This window comes from Drosophila persimilis, unplaced genomic scaffold (genome assembly GCF_003286085.1).
Source record: "Drosophila persimilis strain 14011-0111.01,24,50 unplaced genomic scaffold, DperRS2 tig00003933-arrow-pilon, whole genome shotgun sequence".
NCBI classification, from domain to species: Eukaryota; Metazoa; Arthropoda; class Insecta; order Diptera; family Drosophilidae; genus Drosophila; species Drosophila persimilis.
The window spans coordinates 1,976,084-1,990,942 of NW_020825706.1; the positions used below are offsets into that span (position 1 = coordinate 1,976,084).

Here is a 14,859-nt window from a genome sequence, read left to right on the forward strand (position 1 = left end):
TCCTTTTCCCTAGGGTATGAAAATGAGTGTTGCCAGGAATCATTGTTGTCATCCTCGTTTTTGATCTTCCGTCGAATATTACTAGATCTCTCAGCTTTGTCCACATAACTGGCTTATTCTAAATAATTGCTTTTATTGGATTTTGCGTAAAAAAGGTTTTAGCGAATTACGTCGAAACGAAAGAGGATAATCGTTCATATTCCTCGATCTTTATATTCCGAGGAATATTACAATAATAAGTACTAGAGGACAATTTTTGTAATTTTATTTGTTAGAATTCACTTCATTTGCACTTTCCAGAAAAGCAATTTCCTATCCGATGCCGCACTAATGTACGGCAGCCTCTGATGCCAGGCCAATCCTGCGTACGTTTTTAAACCGGCTACAAGCAGCGGCACAGTAGATTTTGCTCCAAAAACTTTGAGTGTAACACCCGGCCGTCCGATGCTGGCCAGAATCGCTTCTGAGCTACCGGCAGAAAAGCGAACCACCCGGCCGCCGTCCTCATGGATCTGCTTGACGTCGGCGGGTACAAATGGACGATTAAGGTCCCAGGTGATGACATCGCCTCCCGCCAGAGCAGAGACAAACAGGCGATTGCTCTGGGCCCAGTCGGCGGACATCAGGGGAAACTTTGGAGATTCCACGGACAGAACGGTCTGGTTCTGCCTTACGTTATACAGATGGATGATACCTGAAAGTTGGCGAGTTGGCTTAACATCAGTTGGTCCATTAGTGAATCAATTGGCTTCAAACGCACCTCTCTTTTCGGCAACTAGCACCTTTTCGTTATCATCCGGATGGCTCTTGATCGACATTCCCGCCGAGGATAGGCAGAAGGTGATGACGTTCTCCGCCTCTGCGGCGGTGCTCCAGAACCGGCATGTAAAGTCATCGCTGACCGAGGCCAGAAATTCTCCTTCGCACACCCAGGATATGTCGTTCACGTAGTCGGTGTGTCCCTTCAGGGTGTCGAACGTGTTGTACTGATCTACATCCGTGCGAAATATCTTCATGTCAGTGCCAAGGGCGGCGCAAAATGTCACATTGTTGGGAGTGCTGTTCAGAGAAGTGTCCGGAGAGAATGTGATGGCGCTAACGAAGCGTCCATCCCTATCACCCAGCTCCAAGTCCTGCAGATGATGCCACAAGAACTCGCCGCTCTCCTCCTACAGTTACAAGCTTCGATTTAATTCAATATTTAGGCAATGCACTGAGTATACTTGCCGGCAGTCCAACCACAATCAAGCAGATGCGTCTTTCCAGAGCCACAGCGATCAGGTTGCAGGCAAAGTCATTTGCGCATATTTCGTAGCACTGAATCTGCTCATTCAAGTCTATGGTGTGATCGGGTCCTGAAACAGTTCGCATTTCTTCTTATTTATATAGTTTGATCGAATAAATGCAATAAAATGCCGGTGCCTGCCTTGCAAAAAATTTTACCCTAACGCCATTCCTCACCATAACGGTGTTTTACAGCACTAAATTCACTGAATCTCGGCATATTTTAGTGCTTTTTCTGCCGAGCTAAGCTAGCTGCGAATTACACTACTTCCTTTTCCGTGTTAGCTGTGAAAGAAAAAACATGCCGGTGGGTGTCAAATGAATCTAAAAAATGGTTTTAAACAAAGAAAACCAGCAACTGGCATTGCAAGAAGCATGCAGAGCGCACCGCCACAGTGTCTAGTGCTCAAGAAATGTGTGTTTTGTGTGAAAATCGCAGATGCCACCCCAAAAACAGTCTCGGAAACTGCGAACGTCTGACCAGCTTCTTGCCGTGTATTGGTGTTGTCCCCACGCGTGGCATGCGCCCAAGAAGTTGCAAACAATTGTGAAATGATACGGATTTTGCGATTTTGCATGAAATTGTGACTGTTGCCAACACAATTCGTGTCAATTCATTCAACTTAACCTAGAAAAATGACATTTGCGAATTTCTGTTGTTGTACGAATGAATTTTGTTGATGCGAGAATTGACCATACCATACGATTGCGTCCACTTTCAGCTAGCAAAAGATTTACTGCACCCTCTGCCCGCTGAGGAGAAACGCAAGCACAAGCTGAAGCGTCTGGTCCAGCACCCGAACTCGTACTTCATGGACGTGAAATGCCCTGGCTGCTACAGAATCACAACTGTGTTCAGTCATGCACAGGGCGTCGTGGTCTGCGCTGGCTGCGCCACTATTCTGTGCCAGCCAACTGGAGGACGTGCCAAGCTGACAGAAGGTAAGAACCGGACCCCATTGCCCATGAGCTCCCACTTGGGTCCATAACTAAATTGTTTCATTGTTCGTTTCAGGCTGCTCGTTCCGCAGGAAGCCACAGTAAAATGGTACTCTTCTTGGATGAACCACAAATTATTAATTTTTTAATAAAAACTAAAACGTAAAGAATCCACACGAAAATCATCAACTCTTTCATTCGACAATGTGTACCACATCGCTTTTCTAGACGCCGCCGCTGTTCCCAAGGGATTGATTTGTGAGAAGCGAAGCCTGAAAGGCGAGCCACCAAACAGAATAAAAGCCGCAAGCAGCAGGAGCAGCGACAATTTTTATATTAAGTAGTTTTTAAACTGGCATGTAGACGCAACCAAAACGTTTGAACTACGGAGAAGGATTTAACTGTGTGGCTGTAAAATAGAAAGAAAGCTTGTAATATAAAAATTCCTGCCTTTCTTTGGTTCATTGTGCTTTGTAAATTAAAGAATTAACGATCTTGTGGTTGGTAACGTGAAAAAGAGAGCCCTGTCGGTGCGTATTTGTTGTTTATGATGTGTGATAGTGCTGGGCCCATTTGGGAGGTACTTATGATTATATTATCTACTTTTCTCTCAAATCGTGCTTCCCTGGATCCCACTGACGCAGTCCAGTTTATTCTATATATTCGTAGTCCATATGATCGTACAATTTATTTTCAAACGATTGGCGCGCATCGTATTTAGTCGATAGTATCGATAGCCGTTTGGTGGGACATGCTCTCTTTTTCGTCGTTGGATATCCTCTCTTAGTGGAGGGATTTTTCGTCGTAACAATTCCCCTGCGACAATGGGATCCTGGGAAAAAGCAGAAACTATATTTTGCAGTTTTGAGATCGTTATATACATACACAGTACACTAATCATATGCCTAAATGGGTCTAAAACATGTCAGTCTGAGACAAAGTCATTAGTTATGTTTTAAATCAGGAAAACAGAATCTTAATGTTAATTGAATGAATGAAATTATTTACCAGCACTACAACCTTGTAGAAAATTGATTAATGAATAATCCGGCTAAAATATTCAAATTTGAATCCTAACGCCCGCATACGATCGATTACTACGACGCACTCGATAGCTGCTATCGATAGCAGTTCGTGCAATTGGCGCCCAATCGTGACGTCCACTTAAAAGCCAGACTGCGCGGCGGCATCAAAAATCTCCAGACAGCTTGGCTCCGCGCCCTTTTTCGCACAAAAACAATTCTCGAGACTGCAATTTCTAAGCGCAAAAGTTTTCCACCCTTTTTTTGATAAAAATATGGACTTCGAAGACAAGATTCTGGAAGAGAATTTCATGGAAATTGGTTCAAAACTGTGCTCTTTGCTGGAATCCAATGAGAACTCGACGGAGCTGGAGCCGGAGCCTCGTGCTGGAAATTCCTCGGGGAGCACCTCGCACATCGTGCTGGCCGAACTGCAAGCTAATTTAAAAAACTTGAATTTGGAAAATGCTCCTCACTTTGAGTTCCACGGCTACGGGTGCCTCGCTTTGACCAAGAGGACCCGCGACACCGAGGAGCCAATTATGAACGGGTGCTATCGAAAGAAGTCAAGGTCGGTGTCGTGGTCGGGTGCTGCCACTTCTGGTCAGTGGCAGCAGCATAGCCAACAGCAGCGGCAGCAGCAGCTGCAAAGGGAGACTCAATTCAATGTGGCCCAACTGACTCCGATGATGCGTTCCATTGGCCTACGTGGCGATTGGTGAGTGCAGTGCTGAATGGCGACCCATGAAGTGCTTCCAATATTCATGTGTGTGTGTTTTCTTCCCTTCCACAGCGTGGAGCGCAATGCCGTTGTTCGTGTGATGAATCTTTTTAAATCGCTGCATGACCACATGAACCAGGACCTGGGCTTCGGGCCCGAAAACTCATTTCCATCGGACTATCTGTTTGATCTGCCCAAGAAGCGCACCATGCCCTATAGCCTGAATCTGCGCTATCAGGTGGAGGTGCTGTGCAGCAAGGCGGATCGTTTTCTGGCCTGCCAGCGGCGCATGCTGGAGGCCAATCGCCACTTTGACTATGTAAAGTACTCGGAGGGCGACAAACTTATCAAGGGATCGTTAAATTTCCTAAGGTTGTTTAAGCAGTTCTCCAAATCCACGTTGCGCCATCGCAATGGCAAGTTCTTGGGACCTGCAGCCATTTGTAAGTGATATACAATCCATCATTAATCAGAGACATCAATCATCTAGTTTTCATTTTAGCTAATGCCCAAAAGCTGGAGGACTCGCTCATAAATCTGCGAGAGTGGCTGCGCTCGGCCTTTCTCTGCGTGTATGTGTTTAACTGGGAAATGGATCATGAGCATCGCTATTCGGCCGCCATGACCCAAAACTACAATGCACTCATGAACAAGGCAATGGATTTGGCTGCCACTGAGCTGAAGGCGGCCCAACCCAAGCAGCTTAGCCCAGAGGAGCAGCTAATCGCCCATCGTTATAAGCTGCATAATGTCGTCATGTGTGCAGCAGAGAATGACGACTTCCTGTCGGCACTCCTCAGCAATCCAGACATCTACTTTCCACCGGAAGTTCGGGCCATGTGCGATCCCCCAGAAGACGCTGCTAAAGCTGAAGCTGAGCCCGAAGTTCCAATGGGAGGTATTGATTTGCTGGACATTAGCGATTTGCTGGAGCCCTCATCGCCACCAAAGCGTCATACTGCAACACGTCGCTTTAAACCCTTGTGCTTCCGCAGCTAAAGGAAAGAAGAGAAGAAATATCAAGAGCATAAAGCAACGATAATCAAAAGTAAGAAGATATAGCTTTATAATTTACACATGGAGGGTACACCAACGATGAATGTTTTTCAATCAAAGCCCAGAAGAATTTGGCAAAATCTGCTTTTACATGTCCATTTGTAAGCACTAAAAGATAGAATTTTTGTAAAAGCGTTTAATTTTTAATTTGTTTGTAGTTTTGTAAGCAGACACAACCCTTTGATTGTATTTGTCAACTGAATGTACTTCCTATATTTGGATTAAGTTGAAACGTTTTTCTACAAGGAACTTTTATATTTTGAGTTTGAAATTCAATTAAATATTTGCACATTCCACCAGTTGAACTAAAAAACAATATTAATTGAACTAGGGGTGGGGTGCTCTATCCATTCTACACTATGAATAGCTCCTCTAGGGGTGTCTTGCCAAAGGTTTTGTTCAGCACCGACTTGACTATCAGACCCATGGCCTCGGAAATGCTGGGCTTCAGCTCACTGAAGATTTCCTGCCAGTTCTCGTTGATCAGAATGTGCATGTTTTCGCTGAGATCCTTCTGGCCATGGAAGAGACCCTCCAACTTGTAGCTAACATGCGAGGGATCGACCTGCAACTTGATGTCCGTAACTTCTGCGAAGGTGTGATGTCCGCCCTTAGATATGGGCCTCAATGTGATCAAAGAATGGATTTTGCAGTGCTCTGGGGAAGGGGAGGGAGAGAATGAGTGAGATTCTTTGGGGTTGTTGGCTGTAAGCTTACTCAATACGATCTCGGCCCTTCCCTTGCCCACAATGGGCAGAATAAGCACCTTGCCGTCCACTGAGTAAGGTCCCTTGAAGGCCAGTTCGGGTGCCTCCATCACAAACTCAATTGGATTGCTAAGATCAAGAGAGAATCCCCTAGAGAACCATGGATAGAGTTAGCGTTGAGTGGGAATCATTATCAAGGATTAGCTTACCCCAATCGCTTGGCTCTGGCCCGTGACAGGCCCAACAAGTCCACCTCCGTGAAGCTCAGATCAATACTGACCGGACTGTGTGGATTCCGGCCAATAGTGAACTTGGTTACGTGCAGTGGATCCAATGGTATCAGTCCCAGCTCCTTGATGCCGCTCTGGGCGTGGTTTTTCAGCACAAAATTCACGCCATTCAACACACACTCATTGTCCTTAATTGCGCATCTCTGGATACCAGCGGCTGCAACAGAAACAATAGAATTTCAATTAGGAAACCAATTTCAATTACAAGGAGGCAGGACTCACGGAGATCAGAGGCGTGCCCGCGGACGGATATAGTCAGGCAGCTGAGCAGAGGCAGCAGCAGCAGGACTAAGCTAAATTTTCTCTCCATTATGATCGCTGTTGAATGTAATTGAAGACTGTCTCTCTGGCCCTGAAATTGGCCCACCTTTATAGTCGGTTTTGATCGTTCTCCTGGCCAGTTCCTACGTCGCGACATTTCAATTGAAATTTTGTGTCAGAGTGTGAATTTAAATGGTATCGTATCATGTGCTTTGTTGCTGCTGTAAACCGCTTTTGCGTTTTAGGTGACAGAGAATCTCACTTTAGACGAAGTCGAGACTGAGTCAGTGCAGTCTCGGTAAATGGTAAATGGATTATAAACAGAAACCGGCGCCCCAGATGAATATGAGTGAGATGTTATTACCGGTAGATTTATTTTACGACTCCCTTTAATGAACTACCGATGTGAACTTGCTGATCTTGCATGGGATGGTGTTTCTCAGTTCCAGTTCCAGTCCCAATGCCAATGACACTGTAATTGTCCCGCCCCCCAATGCACCTATCCCTCTCCTAATCACGTTTTGCCGGCTGATTTGTGCATATATATGCAAATTTTCCACGGGGAGTTTAAACATTATTCATTAAGCCATCGCTCGGGAGCGCCTTTGACATACTTTAATTGCGTTTAATGAATTGAGAGGCTGACAACTTGTTAACAGGCAACATTTTCTGACCGTAGGGTCATCATACTAGCAATTAAAATACATGCAATATTTCCTTGTAGGTCAAGATGTCTATGTCAGATGCCTTGCACCACATACTTTCAGGCTGGAGTCGGAATGCTTGGATTATATGCATGATCCACCTTTGGGAATAGGTTCTCCACTTATTCTAACATCTTAATGACTCTGATTTATAGCACTCATTTAATCTAATGATGATTGCAAAGTATTCGTGTTATTTCGGACAGCTAAAATCGAACTAGGGCAAAGTTTATTTCTATGGACATTAAAGTATTAGCTACTCTCTTCCGCGGCAAAATACTTGGCATATGGATACTTGGAGAAAACTCTCGTGATCAGGGGCTGGTATAACGCGGCAAAAGCTTTCTCGATTGTCTCCTTCGTCTCACTAAAGATGGCGGCCCCGTTCTCGTTGAGGAATGTGTTCATTGTGTCGCCCAGGATCTTGTCACCGTTAAAGAGGTTGCTAAAGTGATAGTGTTGGCTCTTTGGTTTCAAGTAATACTGCAAATCGGTGGCTTCCATGTAAATCTCTCCATTCTTTTCCACTGGCTTGCCGATGAAACTGACTTTCAAATCCGTTCCAACTGAAAAACATAGAAAAATAAATTGAATTTAGTGAAGATCTTACGGGGAAACATTCGTCTAAACTTACTCAACGTCATGTTGCTGTGGCCGGAGCCGCTTATGGGCAGGACCAGGACCTGGCCCTTGATGGAGTATTCACCCACCAGGGAGTACACCTTAGAGGTCATTATCATTTCGTGTTTCGTGGCGATTTCCTTGCCGAATCCTCTGTGTAAAGGGTTTACAAATGTACATATGTGAAATCTTTTTGCCTCGTTTTGGAACGTTTTTGAAAACTTACCTGATCTTTTTGAAGCGCAGATCCTTATTGCCAAACAGTTTGTTGTTCGTAAACGTAAGATCTATCCTCACTGGGCTCCTATCGTCGCCCTGCTTGAGGACCATCCTATCCACCGCCAAAGGATCCAGCTGGACCAGGTTCAGGCTGTCATCCCCTTCGGTTGCCTTCTCCGTTATTAGCCTGTTGCAAAACTTCACAAAACATTCTGTGTCTCCGTATTTGCACGGCTTCGGATCATTGGCTGGGGGCGAATCGAGAGTGTTAGTGTATCTGTAAGGCTGACTCCTGGCAATTCATTCTTACGGAAATCGGCCTGCACGGCCATTGCCAGGCACAGGACAAGGGGAAGAACGATACGCGACATGTTGACACGGCTTTAGAATGCAAAAAACTGACTTTTTGCCGGCATTTCGTTTACTATTTATAGTGGCGCGCGCCAATTACTTTGATGCACTCAACGTAACTCCCCTCCGTCCCATTTATCACAATAAAATTGTGAGAAGCGATGCAATGTGGCGCTGTTGCTGCCGATCTGGCGAACTCGTTTGGGATCGGATCCAATCAATCGCATCATAGGTTAGGCTCGGCCTAAATCCATATTTAAATTAGTTGCACTATTAGTTAATTAGTGGAATGTGTTTACATTGTATCATTTACATGTGTATGTGTGTCAGCGCAATTGCAACTGAGATTTATTGCTTTATTTGTTTCCAGTTTAGCTGCTGTTATTGGATTCCCTTGCGTCGGGAGTAATTTTAATTGATTTCTCATTTAATGTAACATGTAAACACACGAGGTATAATTAAATATTGTTTTTACTATATCGAAACAATAGTCAAGACAAAAGCTGCGCGATCGATAAACATGCAAACACACCATATGACCATACATACGCAAAACATTGTTGGGCTAGGAAAGTCTATCGTTTTGCACAAAGCTATTAATCATATCTGCTAGATATAGTAACTACCGCAACAATAACTTCTTGTTTACTTTAGCTTGTTTAACATTTTATTTTCCCGCGAAAAACTGTGCACGATCATTTTGCGTTGGCAGCGCCATGCTTCTAGCTATCGTATCGTATTACACTACACTTCAAGACGACCAATCTAGTCTGAAAGACAGAGATAGAATGAGAAAAAACGTTAAGTAATGTTTTTATATCTGGTCTCACAGCCCAAGCTTGAAGTGTGGTTACATACGAACATAACACATCTGGTGGACTAGGTAAAAACAGACTAATTGCAAAAACAGAGATGCAGTGAGAGCGAGCTTGGCTTTGCAGTTATGCGTTTTGCCTGTCATGCTATGCTTTTGCGGCAAAGTCGAATGTCATAAAACAATTAAGGTCGTATTCCGCAACACTTTAATTGAAGAATGTGAATAACTAGATATAATAATACCAAGCGCATGTACATATAACCCCCACTCTTGCCATCATGCTTTTCGCATAAAGCTATCCCGGTCTTTGAGATTAGTGAGGTAGAGTACCAAAATCGAGAAAATATCGATAGTTGAGATATATTTAACAACTAAGGAAGTCTTCCCGCTAAACGCCGCCGCCAAGCCACCCAATTGGAAAATGGTAAATATTTCGATCGCTACCTCAGTTATTCGCTAAAGAGGTATTTATTTTGCATCAGGAAGTCAGTCTAAAGACTATTAAGTGAATATGCTATGCCACGATATCCACAGGAAAATCCAAACTCAGGTACAGCAGCAGATGGATCTGCTTGGTAGGATCTCGCTGAGCACCAGTATGTTGTGGCACAATAACGAGGGCCTGTTTCTCTCTCATGTTTTGGTATTTAAAGTGATTTCACTTTCAAGGCTCAGAGGTAAACGATGCCCTTTACTATTTTGATACTGACGAGGCCGTCGTTCAGGATTTGATCTCATGCGTCGTAAAGGAGCTACACAAAGAGAATGTATCGCTCTGCCAGGAGCACTTCCTGACTGCTCCTTGCAATCGTATGAGCTGCTCCAGGCTCTGACGTCGAAATCTCATCAAGTCGTTGATTACTTTGCGTCGTCCTAAACCGCACAGAAGGTACTGAACAAGAGCCTTGAACGAGAGGCATCTTTTGGGATGGAACTCAAACTTTCAAACTATGGCCCGTTTGGTCAAGATTAAAGACGCTCTTTCTCAGTCTCCTATATCTATACAGTTCCGAGCCGAGAATAGAAAAAAACATGCATCCTTGGTTGTGGGGGAAAAGAAACACCAAAAACAGCCCCATGTATAGTGTTGTCCGAAAGTATGTATCTTTCTGATCCGGCAGCCAGTGCGGCTGTGACACTAGAAAAAATTTCAAAAATGCTCTTCATTAAGTTCAATTCAAACTTATTAGCCCCTGTAGGTGGGTCATTATGATCCTGCTCAACTTTGAAGAGGAACTTCCGTTATTTTCATCTGAATAACAATTTATATCTTTATTTTGTTGATCAAATCCAATGTGAAATGAGCATTGGGGTCAATGTCTATATATCATCTTTCACCTTGTTAAACTTAACTAGGCATAATATACTCGGAAGATATGTATGAACGACCTCACGAGTAAACAACTATAGAGTGATTAAATCTGTGTAAACTTTACACCTTTGTGGTCAGCGCGTAACGCGGTACAACACGATGATCTATTAATTATCTAATTAAAGGTTTAAATGTACATGTATGCAAGTGTTATAATCGCTATTGTTCCAAAACAAATCATCTGATAATTACGAATATTAACGCGTCAATGGCTGTGTTTCTGGAATTGTATAACATTTGCCCGTGGCTTGATCGGACATGCCCTGGAGCGGGTGTCCAAAAATAGCCAAATGAAGCGAAAACAACCGAGTCATCGTGACGTTCAGAGAGCCCTCTTGCAGAATGGGAATGAAAAAGATTTGAGGTATGCCGCAGGAACAGGTTCACTTCGTTTCGCTCCTACACTTGTTAACCAAACGCCTCGTTTTACAGCCCAGCCTCCGGATGATCATAATAAAATGGGACTCGAGTGGAATGGAATGGAAGCATAACTAGTTTAACTTGGGTGCAGTTGATTGACTTGCAAATGGAATATTTTTATGCACTACCCGAAGGTCAACCGGGTGTCGGCCGCCTCTGCCTGCCCCTCTCGGGATTACCGTTGCATACACTTGAACTTGAGAGCGAGTTTCCACTCTCTGAGTGGAGTGGATCTTTGATTCCAGTCCCACTGCTGATTTTGTCATGCAAATGTCGGGCAATGTCACGTGAGACGACTGCTAATCGTTTGCCAAAATCGTATGCGCCAGTTGTTGCGGAAATGATTAGATCTAAGCAATCAAACTGCGCTTCCCCCTGCTACAGACAGGCCATAACCGGTTTTCATATACAATTTTGTTTATTCTAACGTTTTGTTTTTATAGTAAGTAATAACCTAGCAAATATGATGATGGATGTTATGGTGGTGCCTGGGAGCAATGGAACAGTCAATGGCCAAATGCACCCAAGTGCACGCTGGATAAGAAAATGTCTGTGAGGGAAATACTCGTACACTTATGCTGCCTAATGCCTAATGATTAATGCTTTATCAGTTCTCCAGGTACAGATCTTCGTAGGCAAAGCGCTTGAAAAGATTGGAGAGAATGTTTTTCATGATCTCTGCAATGGCCAAATGGATGGAAGGATGCAGTTCGCTCCAGACCTCAACCCAGTTCTCGTTAAGGAACTGATTCAGATTGGCACCCAGCGCCTGGTCCCCGTTGAAGAGGTTCGTCAGCTTGATGTTCATTCTGAAATAAATCCATGCTCATGTAGGATGCTGCCTGCGACTGAAACTGAAGCAACATCTCTTACCTCTGTGGCTCGACGAGCACCTTGAGCTTGTCCACGGTCAGGTAGGTGCGGCCGTCTCTCACCTGGGTGCCCGGCTTGAACTTCACTGAGAACTTAGGCGAATGAAGGGTGATCTCAGCATCACCGTCACCGCGGATGGGCAGGATCAGGATGCGTCCGTCAGCGGTGTACTTTCCGCGCAGCACGATCTTGGGAATGCTGCCGTACATTTCAAACTTGCTGGTGGCGGGATCTGCACCGAATCCACTGTGGGAAAGACACAACGAATTGGGTAACCACCTATTTTATTTATATTTTATCACTTATATTTTCACTTACACAGCATTGTCGAACTTAACGCCGGACAGGCCCTCCACATTGACATCTTTAAAGTTGAGCTTAAGGTTGAGCGATCCCGTGCGACCGTCGGATATATCGAAGCGCTTTACCAGGAAGGGCTCTATCTGCGGAAAGCCGGCTGCTGGATAGCCCGTCTTGGCATACTGACGTACCACATGGTGGGAGGTATTGATGATGCACTTGGTGTCTCCAATGCGGCAGCGTTGCAGATCAGGAGCTGCAATGGGCAAGAATGGGGCAGGGATTACGCTGTGCTCTGGCTGAAGAGGGGATCTGCTAGATGGAGAACTCACGAAAACTGGAGGCGCCACTGGCAAGGCACACTAGCAGGGCAATGGAGCACAGCTGGAGCAGCAACATGTTGAGCGACGGATTGGATCTGGTCAACGGATGGCAAACGAATACAAACGGCTGCGCGACGCGTTCGATGATTTGGCGAACTCCCGACCAAGTTCAATGCTAAACTGTAAATTGGCTCGGGACAGACGCAAGCATTTATAAAATTTTTGCTCGCTGGCTTCGCGATGGGACGGTCCCCAGAGCCGGGCCAAAACGCAGATGGGCAGACAGAGGCGGCAGCGGCAACCAGTACACTTCATAGTTTATTCATTCTTGACTTGTCTTGCCAGTTGCCTGCCTGGTGTTTTTTGTTGTTGTTGTTGCTATTTCTGTTTTGCCTCTCTTTTTTCGCCCTGTCTGTCACTGTCGGTGTCGTAGTGTCTGTGCTGTGGCTTCTCCTCATAGGATGCCAGTTGATAGGCTACACATATCGAGAATTCTCAGTCAGCCCCACAAATGGCCACAATATTATTAATTAATATTATTAACATGTGCCAGGCCAGTAACAACGGCAACAATCAGAAGTGATTCTATAAATTTTAATACTCGAACTGCCGCCAGCCAGTTTTCGTTTTCGGAGTCGAGATTTAATTCTTTTTATCGTATACTTTTTATAGATCTATAAGTCGTCGTAGCGCAGCCCCCCTCCCTCTCATCACCCAAAACAATGTGAAATTGAACCTGTCCGTCTAGCCGGGCCGTCGATCGGTTGGTCTGTCGTTCAGTCGGTCGGTCTGTCGGTGGCTGCTTTGTTCGCGCTTATAATGAAGTGCAAATAATAATTTTAAATTATCAGCAGCCAGTCAGTGTACATATATCATCCATCTGCTGTTTGCTGTTTGAGATCAGCTATCGGTTCGAAGATTAGAACAGAACTTTTGGGGATTTCCAAAGTGAATGTCAAATAAAAAGTGTTAAATGGCAGGTCAGGCGGCGTGAGAGTGAGAGTGGCAACATGCCTGTGGTAGAAGATCGGTCAAAGGTCAAAGTTCATCATAGGTAAGACATTCTATTTTTAGTCTATTGAACTCTTCATAACTATTTTAATTATCTGCTCTTCTAGATGAGACATCTACTGCATTCGCCAAATTCTACAGAAGAGACCCCTCAAGGTGATTTAGAAGAAGAATTTTCGTTTGAAAAGGAGACAAATTGATCTTTTATCTTTTTGGCAACAACTCAATTCCGAGCATAAACCAATTAGACATCATTTATCAAGACAGAGGCGGTAGGCGACAACCAAACAGGTTTCCCCGTGGCATTAATTGGTTCGCTGCTTAAAACTTGCCCTCTGAATGGTGGCTTCACTTTCAAACTATTTTGACAAGCACGCTGCCTAAACAGGCACAAACAGGCGGCGAAGGAGACGGGAATCTACCGTCCAACCCGACCCGACCACTTGCCAAATGGTAGTTAAAGTCTTTGTGCGTTCGTCATCGCCCAATTAGCATATTCGATGCGGTGGTTGATTGCTTTATATACTTTGCTATACTATATGTATGATATTGGCATGAAACCGGCATGGCATTTTGTTTATTTACCCATCCAATTGGCGCCAGGTGACTTCACATGTTCCAAAGTTCTTCTCTTTCTTTTGTTGTTGGCAAATGTTAGTTGTTTACAGAGGCAATTCCTAGACGCTTGCGCATTACAGGCGGCGGCCGGTTGTGCCTGCCCCCTTAAATTATAATATGAACATGTTTAAACATGCGTTGTTTTCCTTTTTATGCGTGACTCTCTGGGAATTCATTTACATGTCAATAAACTGATAATAGTACTCGTATGTGTCTCAAGCGTTTTGATTCGATTGTCTTAAAAATCTAAACTGGATGATGATGTAAAATCATGATTCGGCCAAAATTTTTGTGAATTATTTGGGTTTATAACTCCGCCTTGTTTTGCTGGTTACTACTTTCAAAAAAAAGAAAATTCTAGATATTGTTCTCCTGCGGTTTCTTAAAGACCTGTAAAAGAATGCAGGAAGATCCTTTGATCTTATCTCCCAGATATAGGACTTAATTCATATCGTACATGTGATCTGCGAAAGTAGAATTTTATTCATTAGAATAACTTATTCTTTAGTGAATCATTTAAATTTGAATGCCAACTATGGCGCGAGAAACTCTTAACCGTTTCGCATTATTTCCACCGGTTCAGTATTTTGGTATTCTTTCGCTTTTGACACACACCTTGCATATTTTTAGGCTTTTTATAGTATTTTCTAGTACTTTTATGACGGGCTATTGAGGGTTGGACCACTAACCATACAGTATATACTGTATGGTTAGTGGTTGGACTATTGAGGGATAATCCAGAATAATACCAATTCGTTGGCAGCTCAAATTGTATATTTTTCTTAAAATACCATCGTCAAAGGGTGCTCAGGGTAGTCTCAACAGTTCTCGACTCCGTTATGTTTGCATACAGACAAAATGATTATAAACGTATATCTTTGTAAACACTCAAGACTGTGATAGTGTTAACACATGTAACAAAATCTATGTATAAGATACATTTTTAATTA

The 14,859-nt window shown here is 44.0% G+C and overlaps 5 protein-coding genes across 6 annotated transcripts; 2 read left to right on the forward strand and 3 right to left on the reverse strand.

Annotated features, from left to right (window-relative positions):
- Positions 1-240: 240 nt before the first annotated feature.
- On the reverse strand, positions 241-1,405 carry LOC6594619 (nucleoporin Nup37). Its single transcript, XM_002019806.2, has 3 exons — positions 1,228-1,405; positions 761-1,169; positions 241-694 (listed from the first exon to the last, which is right to left on the reverse strand). The coding sequence occupies exons 1-3, from the start codon at positions 1,369-1,371 to the stop codon at positions 279-281; spliced, it is 969 nt and encodes a 322-aa protein (XP_002019842.1). The 5' UTR covers positions 1,372-1,405; the 3' UTR covers positions 241-278.
- Positions 1,406-1,570: 165 nt separating this feature from the next.
- LOC6594620 (40S ribosomal protein S27) lies at positions 1,571-2,687 on the forward strand. Of its 2 annotated transcripts, XR_003409388.1 has the most exons (4): positions 1,571-1,591; positions 2,007-2,226; positions 2,300-2,385; positions 2,452-2,687. XR_003409388.1 is itself a non-coding variant. In XM_002019807.2 (3 exons), exons 1-3 carry the CDS (start codon positions 1,586-1,588, stop codon positions 2,326-2,328), a joined length of 255 nt encoding a protein of 84 aa, XP_002019843.1. In that variant the 5' UTR covers positions 1,571-1,585; the 3' UTR covers positions 2,329-2,687. The 2 variants fall into 2 exon arrangements, 1 of the variants encoding a protein (XP_002019843.1); XM_002019807.2 differs by having other exon boundaries at positions 2,300-2,687.
- Positions 2,688-3,418: 731 nt separating this feature from the next.
- LOC6594621 (protein bag-of-marbles) lies at positions 3,419-5,235 on the forward strand. The gene is made up of 3 exons (XM_002019808.2): positions 3,419-3,963; positions 4,039-4,409; positions 4,469-5,235. The coding sequence occupies exons 1-3, from the start codon at positions 3,521-3,523 to the stop codon at positions 4,963-4,965; spliced, it is 1,311 nt and encodes a 436-aa protein (XP_002019844.1). The 5' UTR covers positions 3,419-3,520; the 3' UTR covers positions 4,966-5,235.
- Positions 5,236-5,312: 77 nt separating this feature from the next.
- LOC6594667 lies at positions 5,313-8,419 on the reverse strand. The gene is made up of 8 exons (XM_002019809.2): positions 8,135-8,419; positions 7,832-8,072; positions 7,619-7,758; positions 7,239-7,550; positions 6,242-6,436; positions 5,939-6,176; positions 5,740-5,879; positions 5,313-5,679 (listed from the first exon to the last, which is right to left on the reverse strand). The coding sequence occupies exons 1-8, from the start codon at positions 8,193-8,195 to the stop codon at positions 5,375-5,377; spliced, it is 1,632 nt and encodes a 543-aa protein (XP_002019845.2). The 5' UTR covers positions 8,196-8,419; the 3' UTR covers positions 5,313-5,374.
- A 2,764-nt stretch (positions 8,420-11,183) lies between these two features.
- Positions 11,184-12,443, reverse strand: LOC6594670 (protein takeout). The gene is made up of 4 exons (XM_002019812.2): positions 12,290-12,443; positions 11,976-12,213; positions 11,658-11,903; positions 11,184-11,593 (listed from the first exon to the last, which is right to left on the reverse strand). Exons 1-4 carry the CDS (start codon positions 12,354-12,356, stop codon positions 11,392-11,394), a joined length of 753 nt encoding a protein of 250 aa, XP_002019848.1. The 5' UTR covers positions 12,357-12,443; the 3' UTR covers positions 11,184-11,391.
- Positions 12,444-14,859: the final 2,416 nt, after the last annotated feature.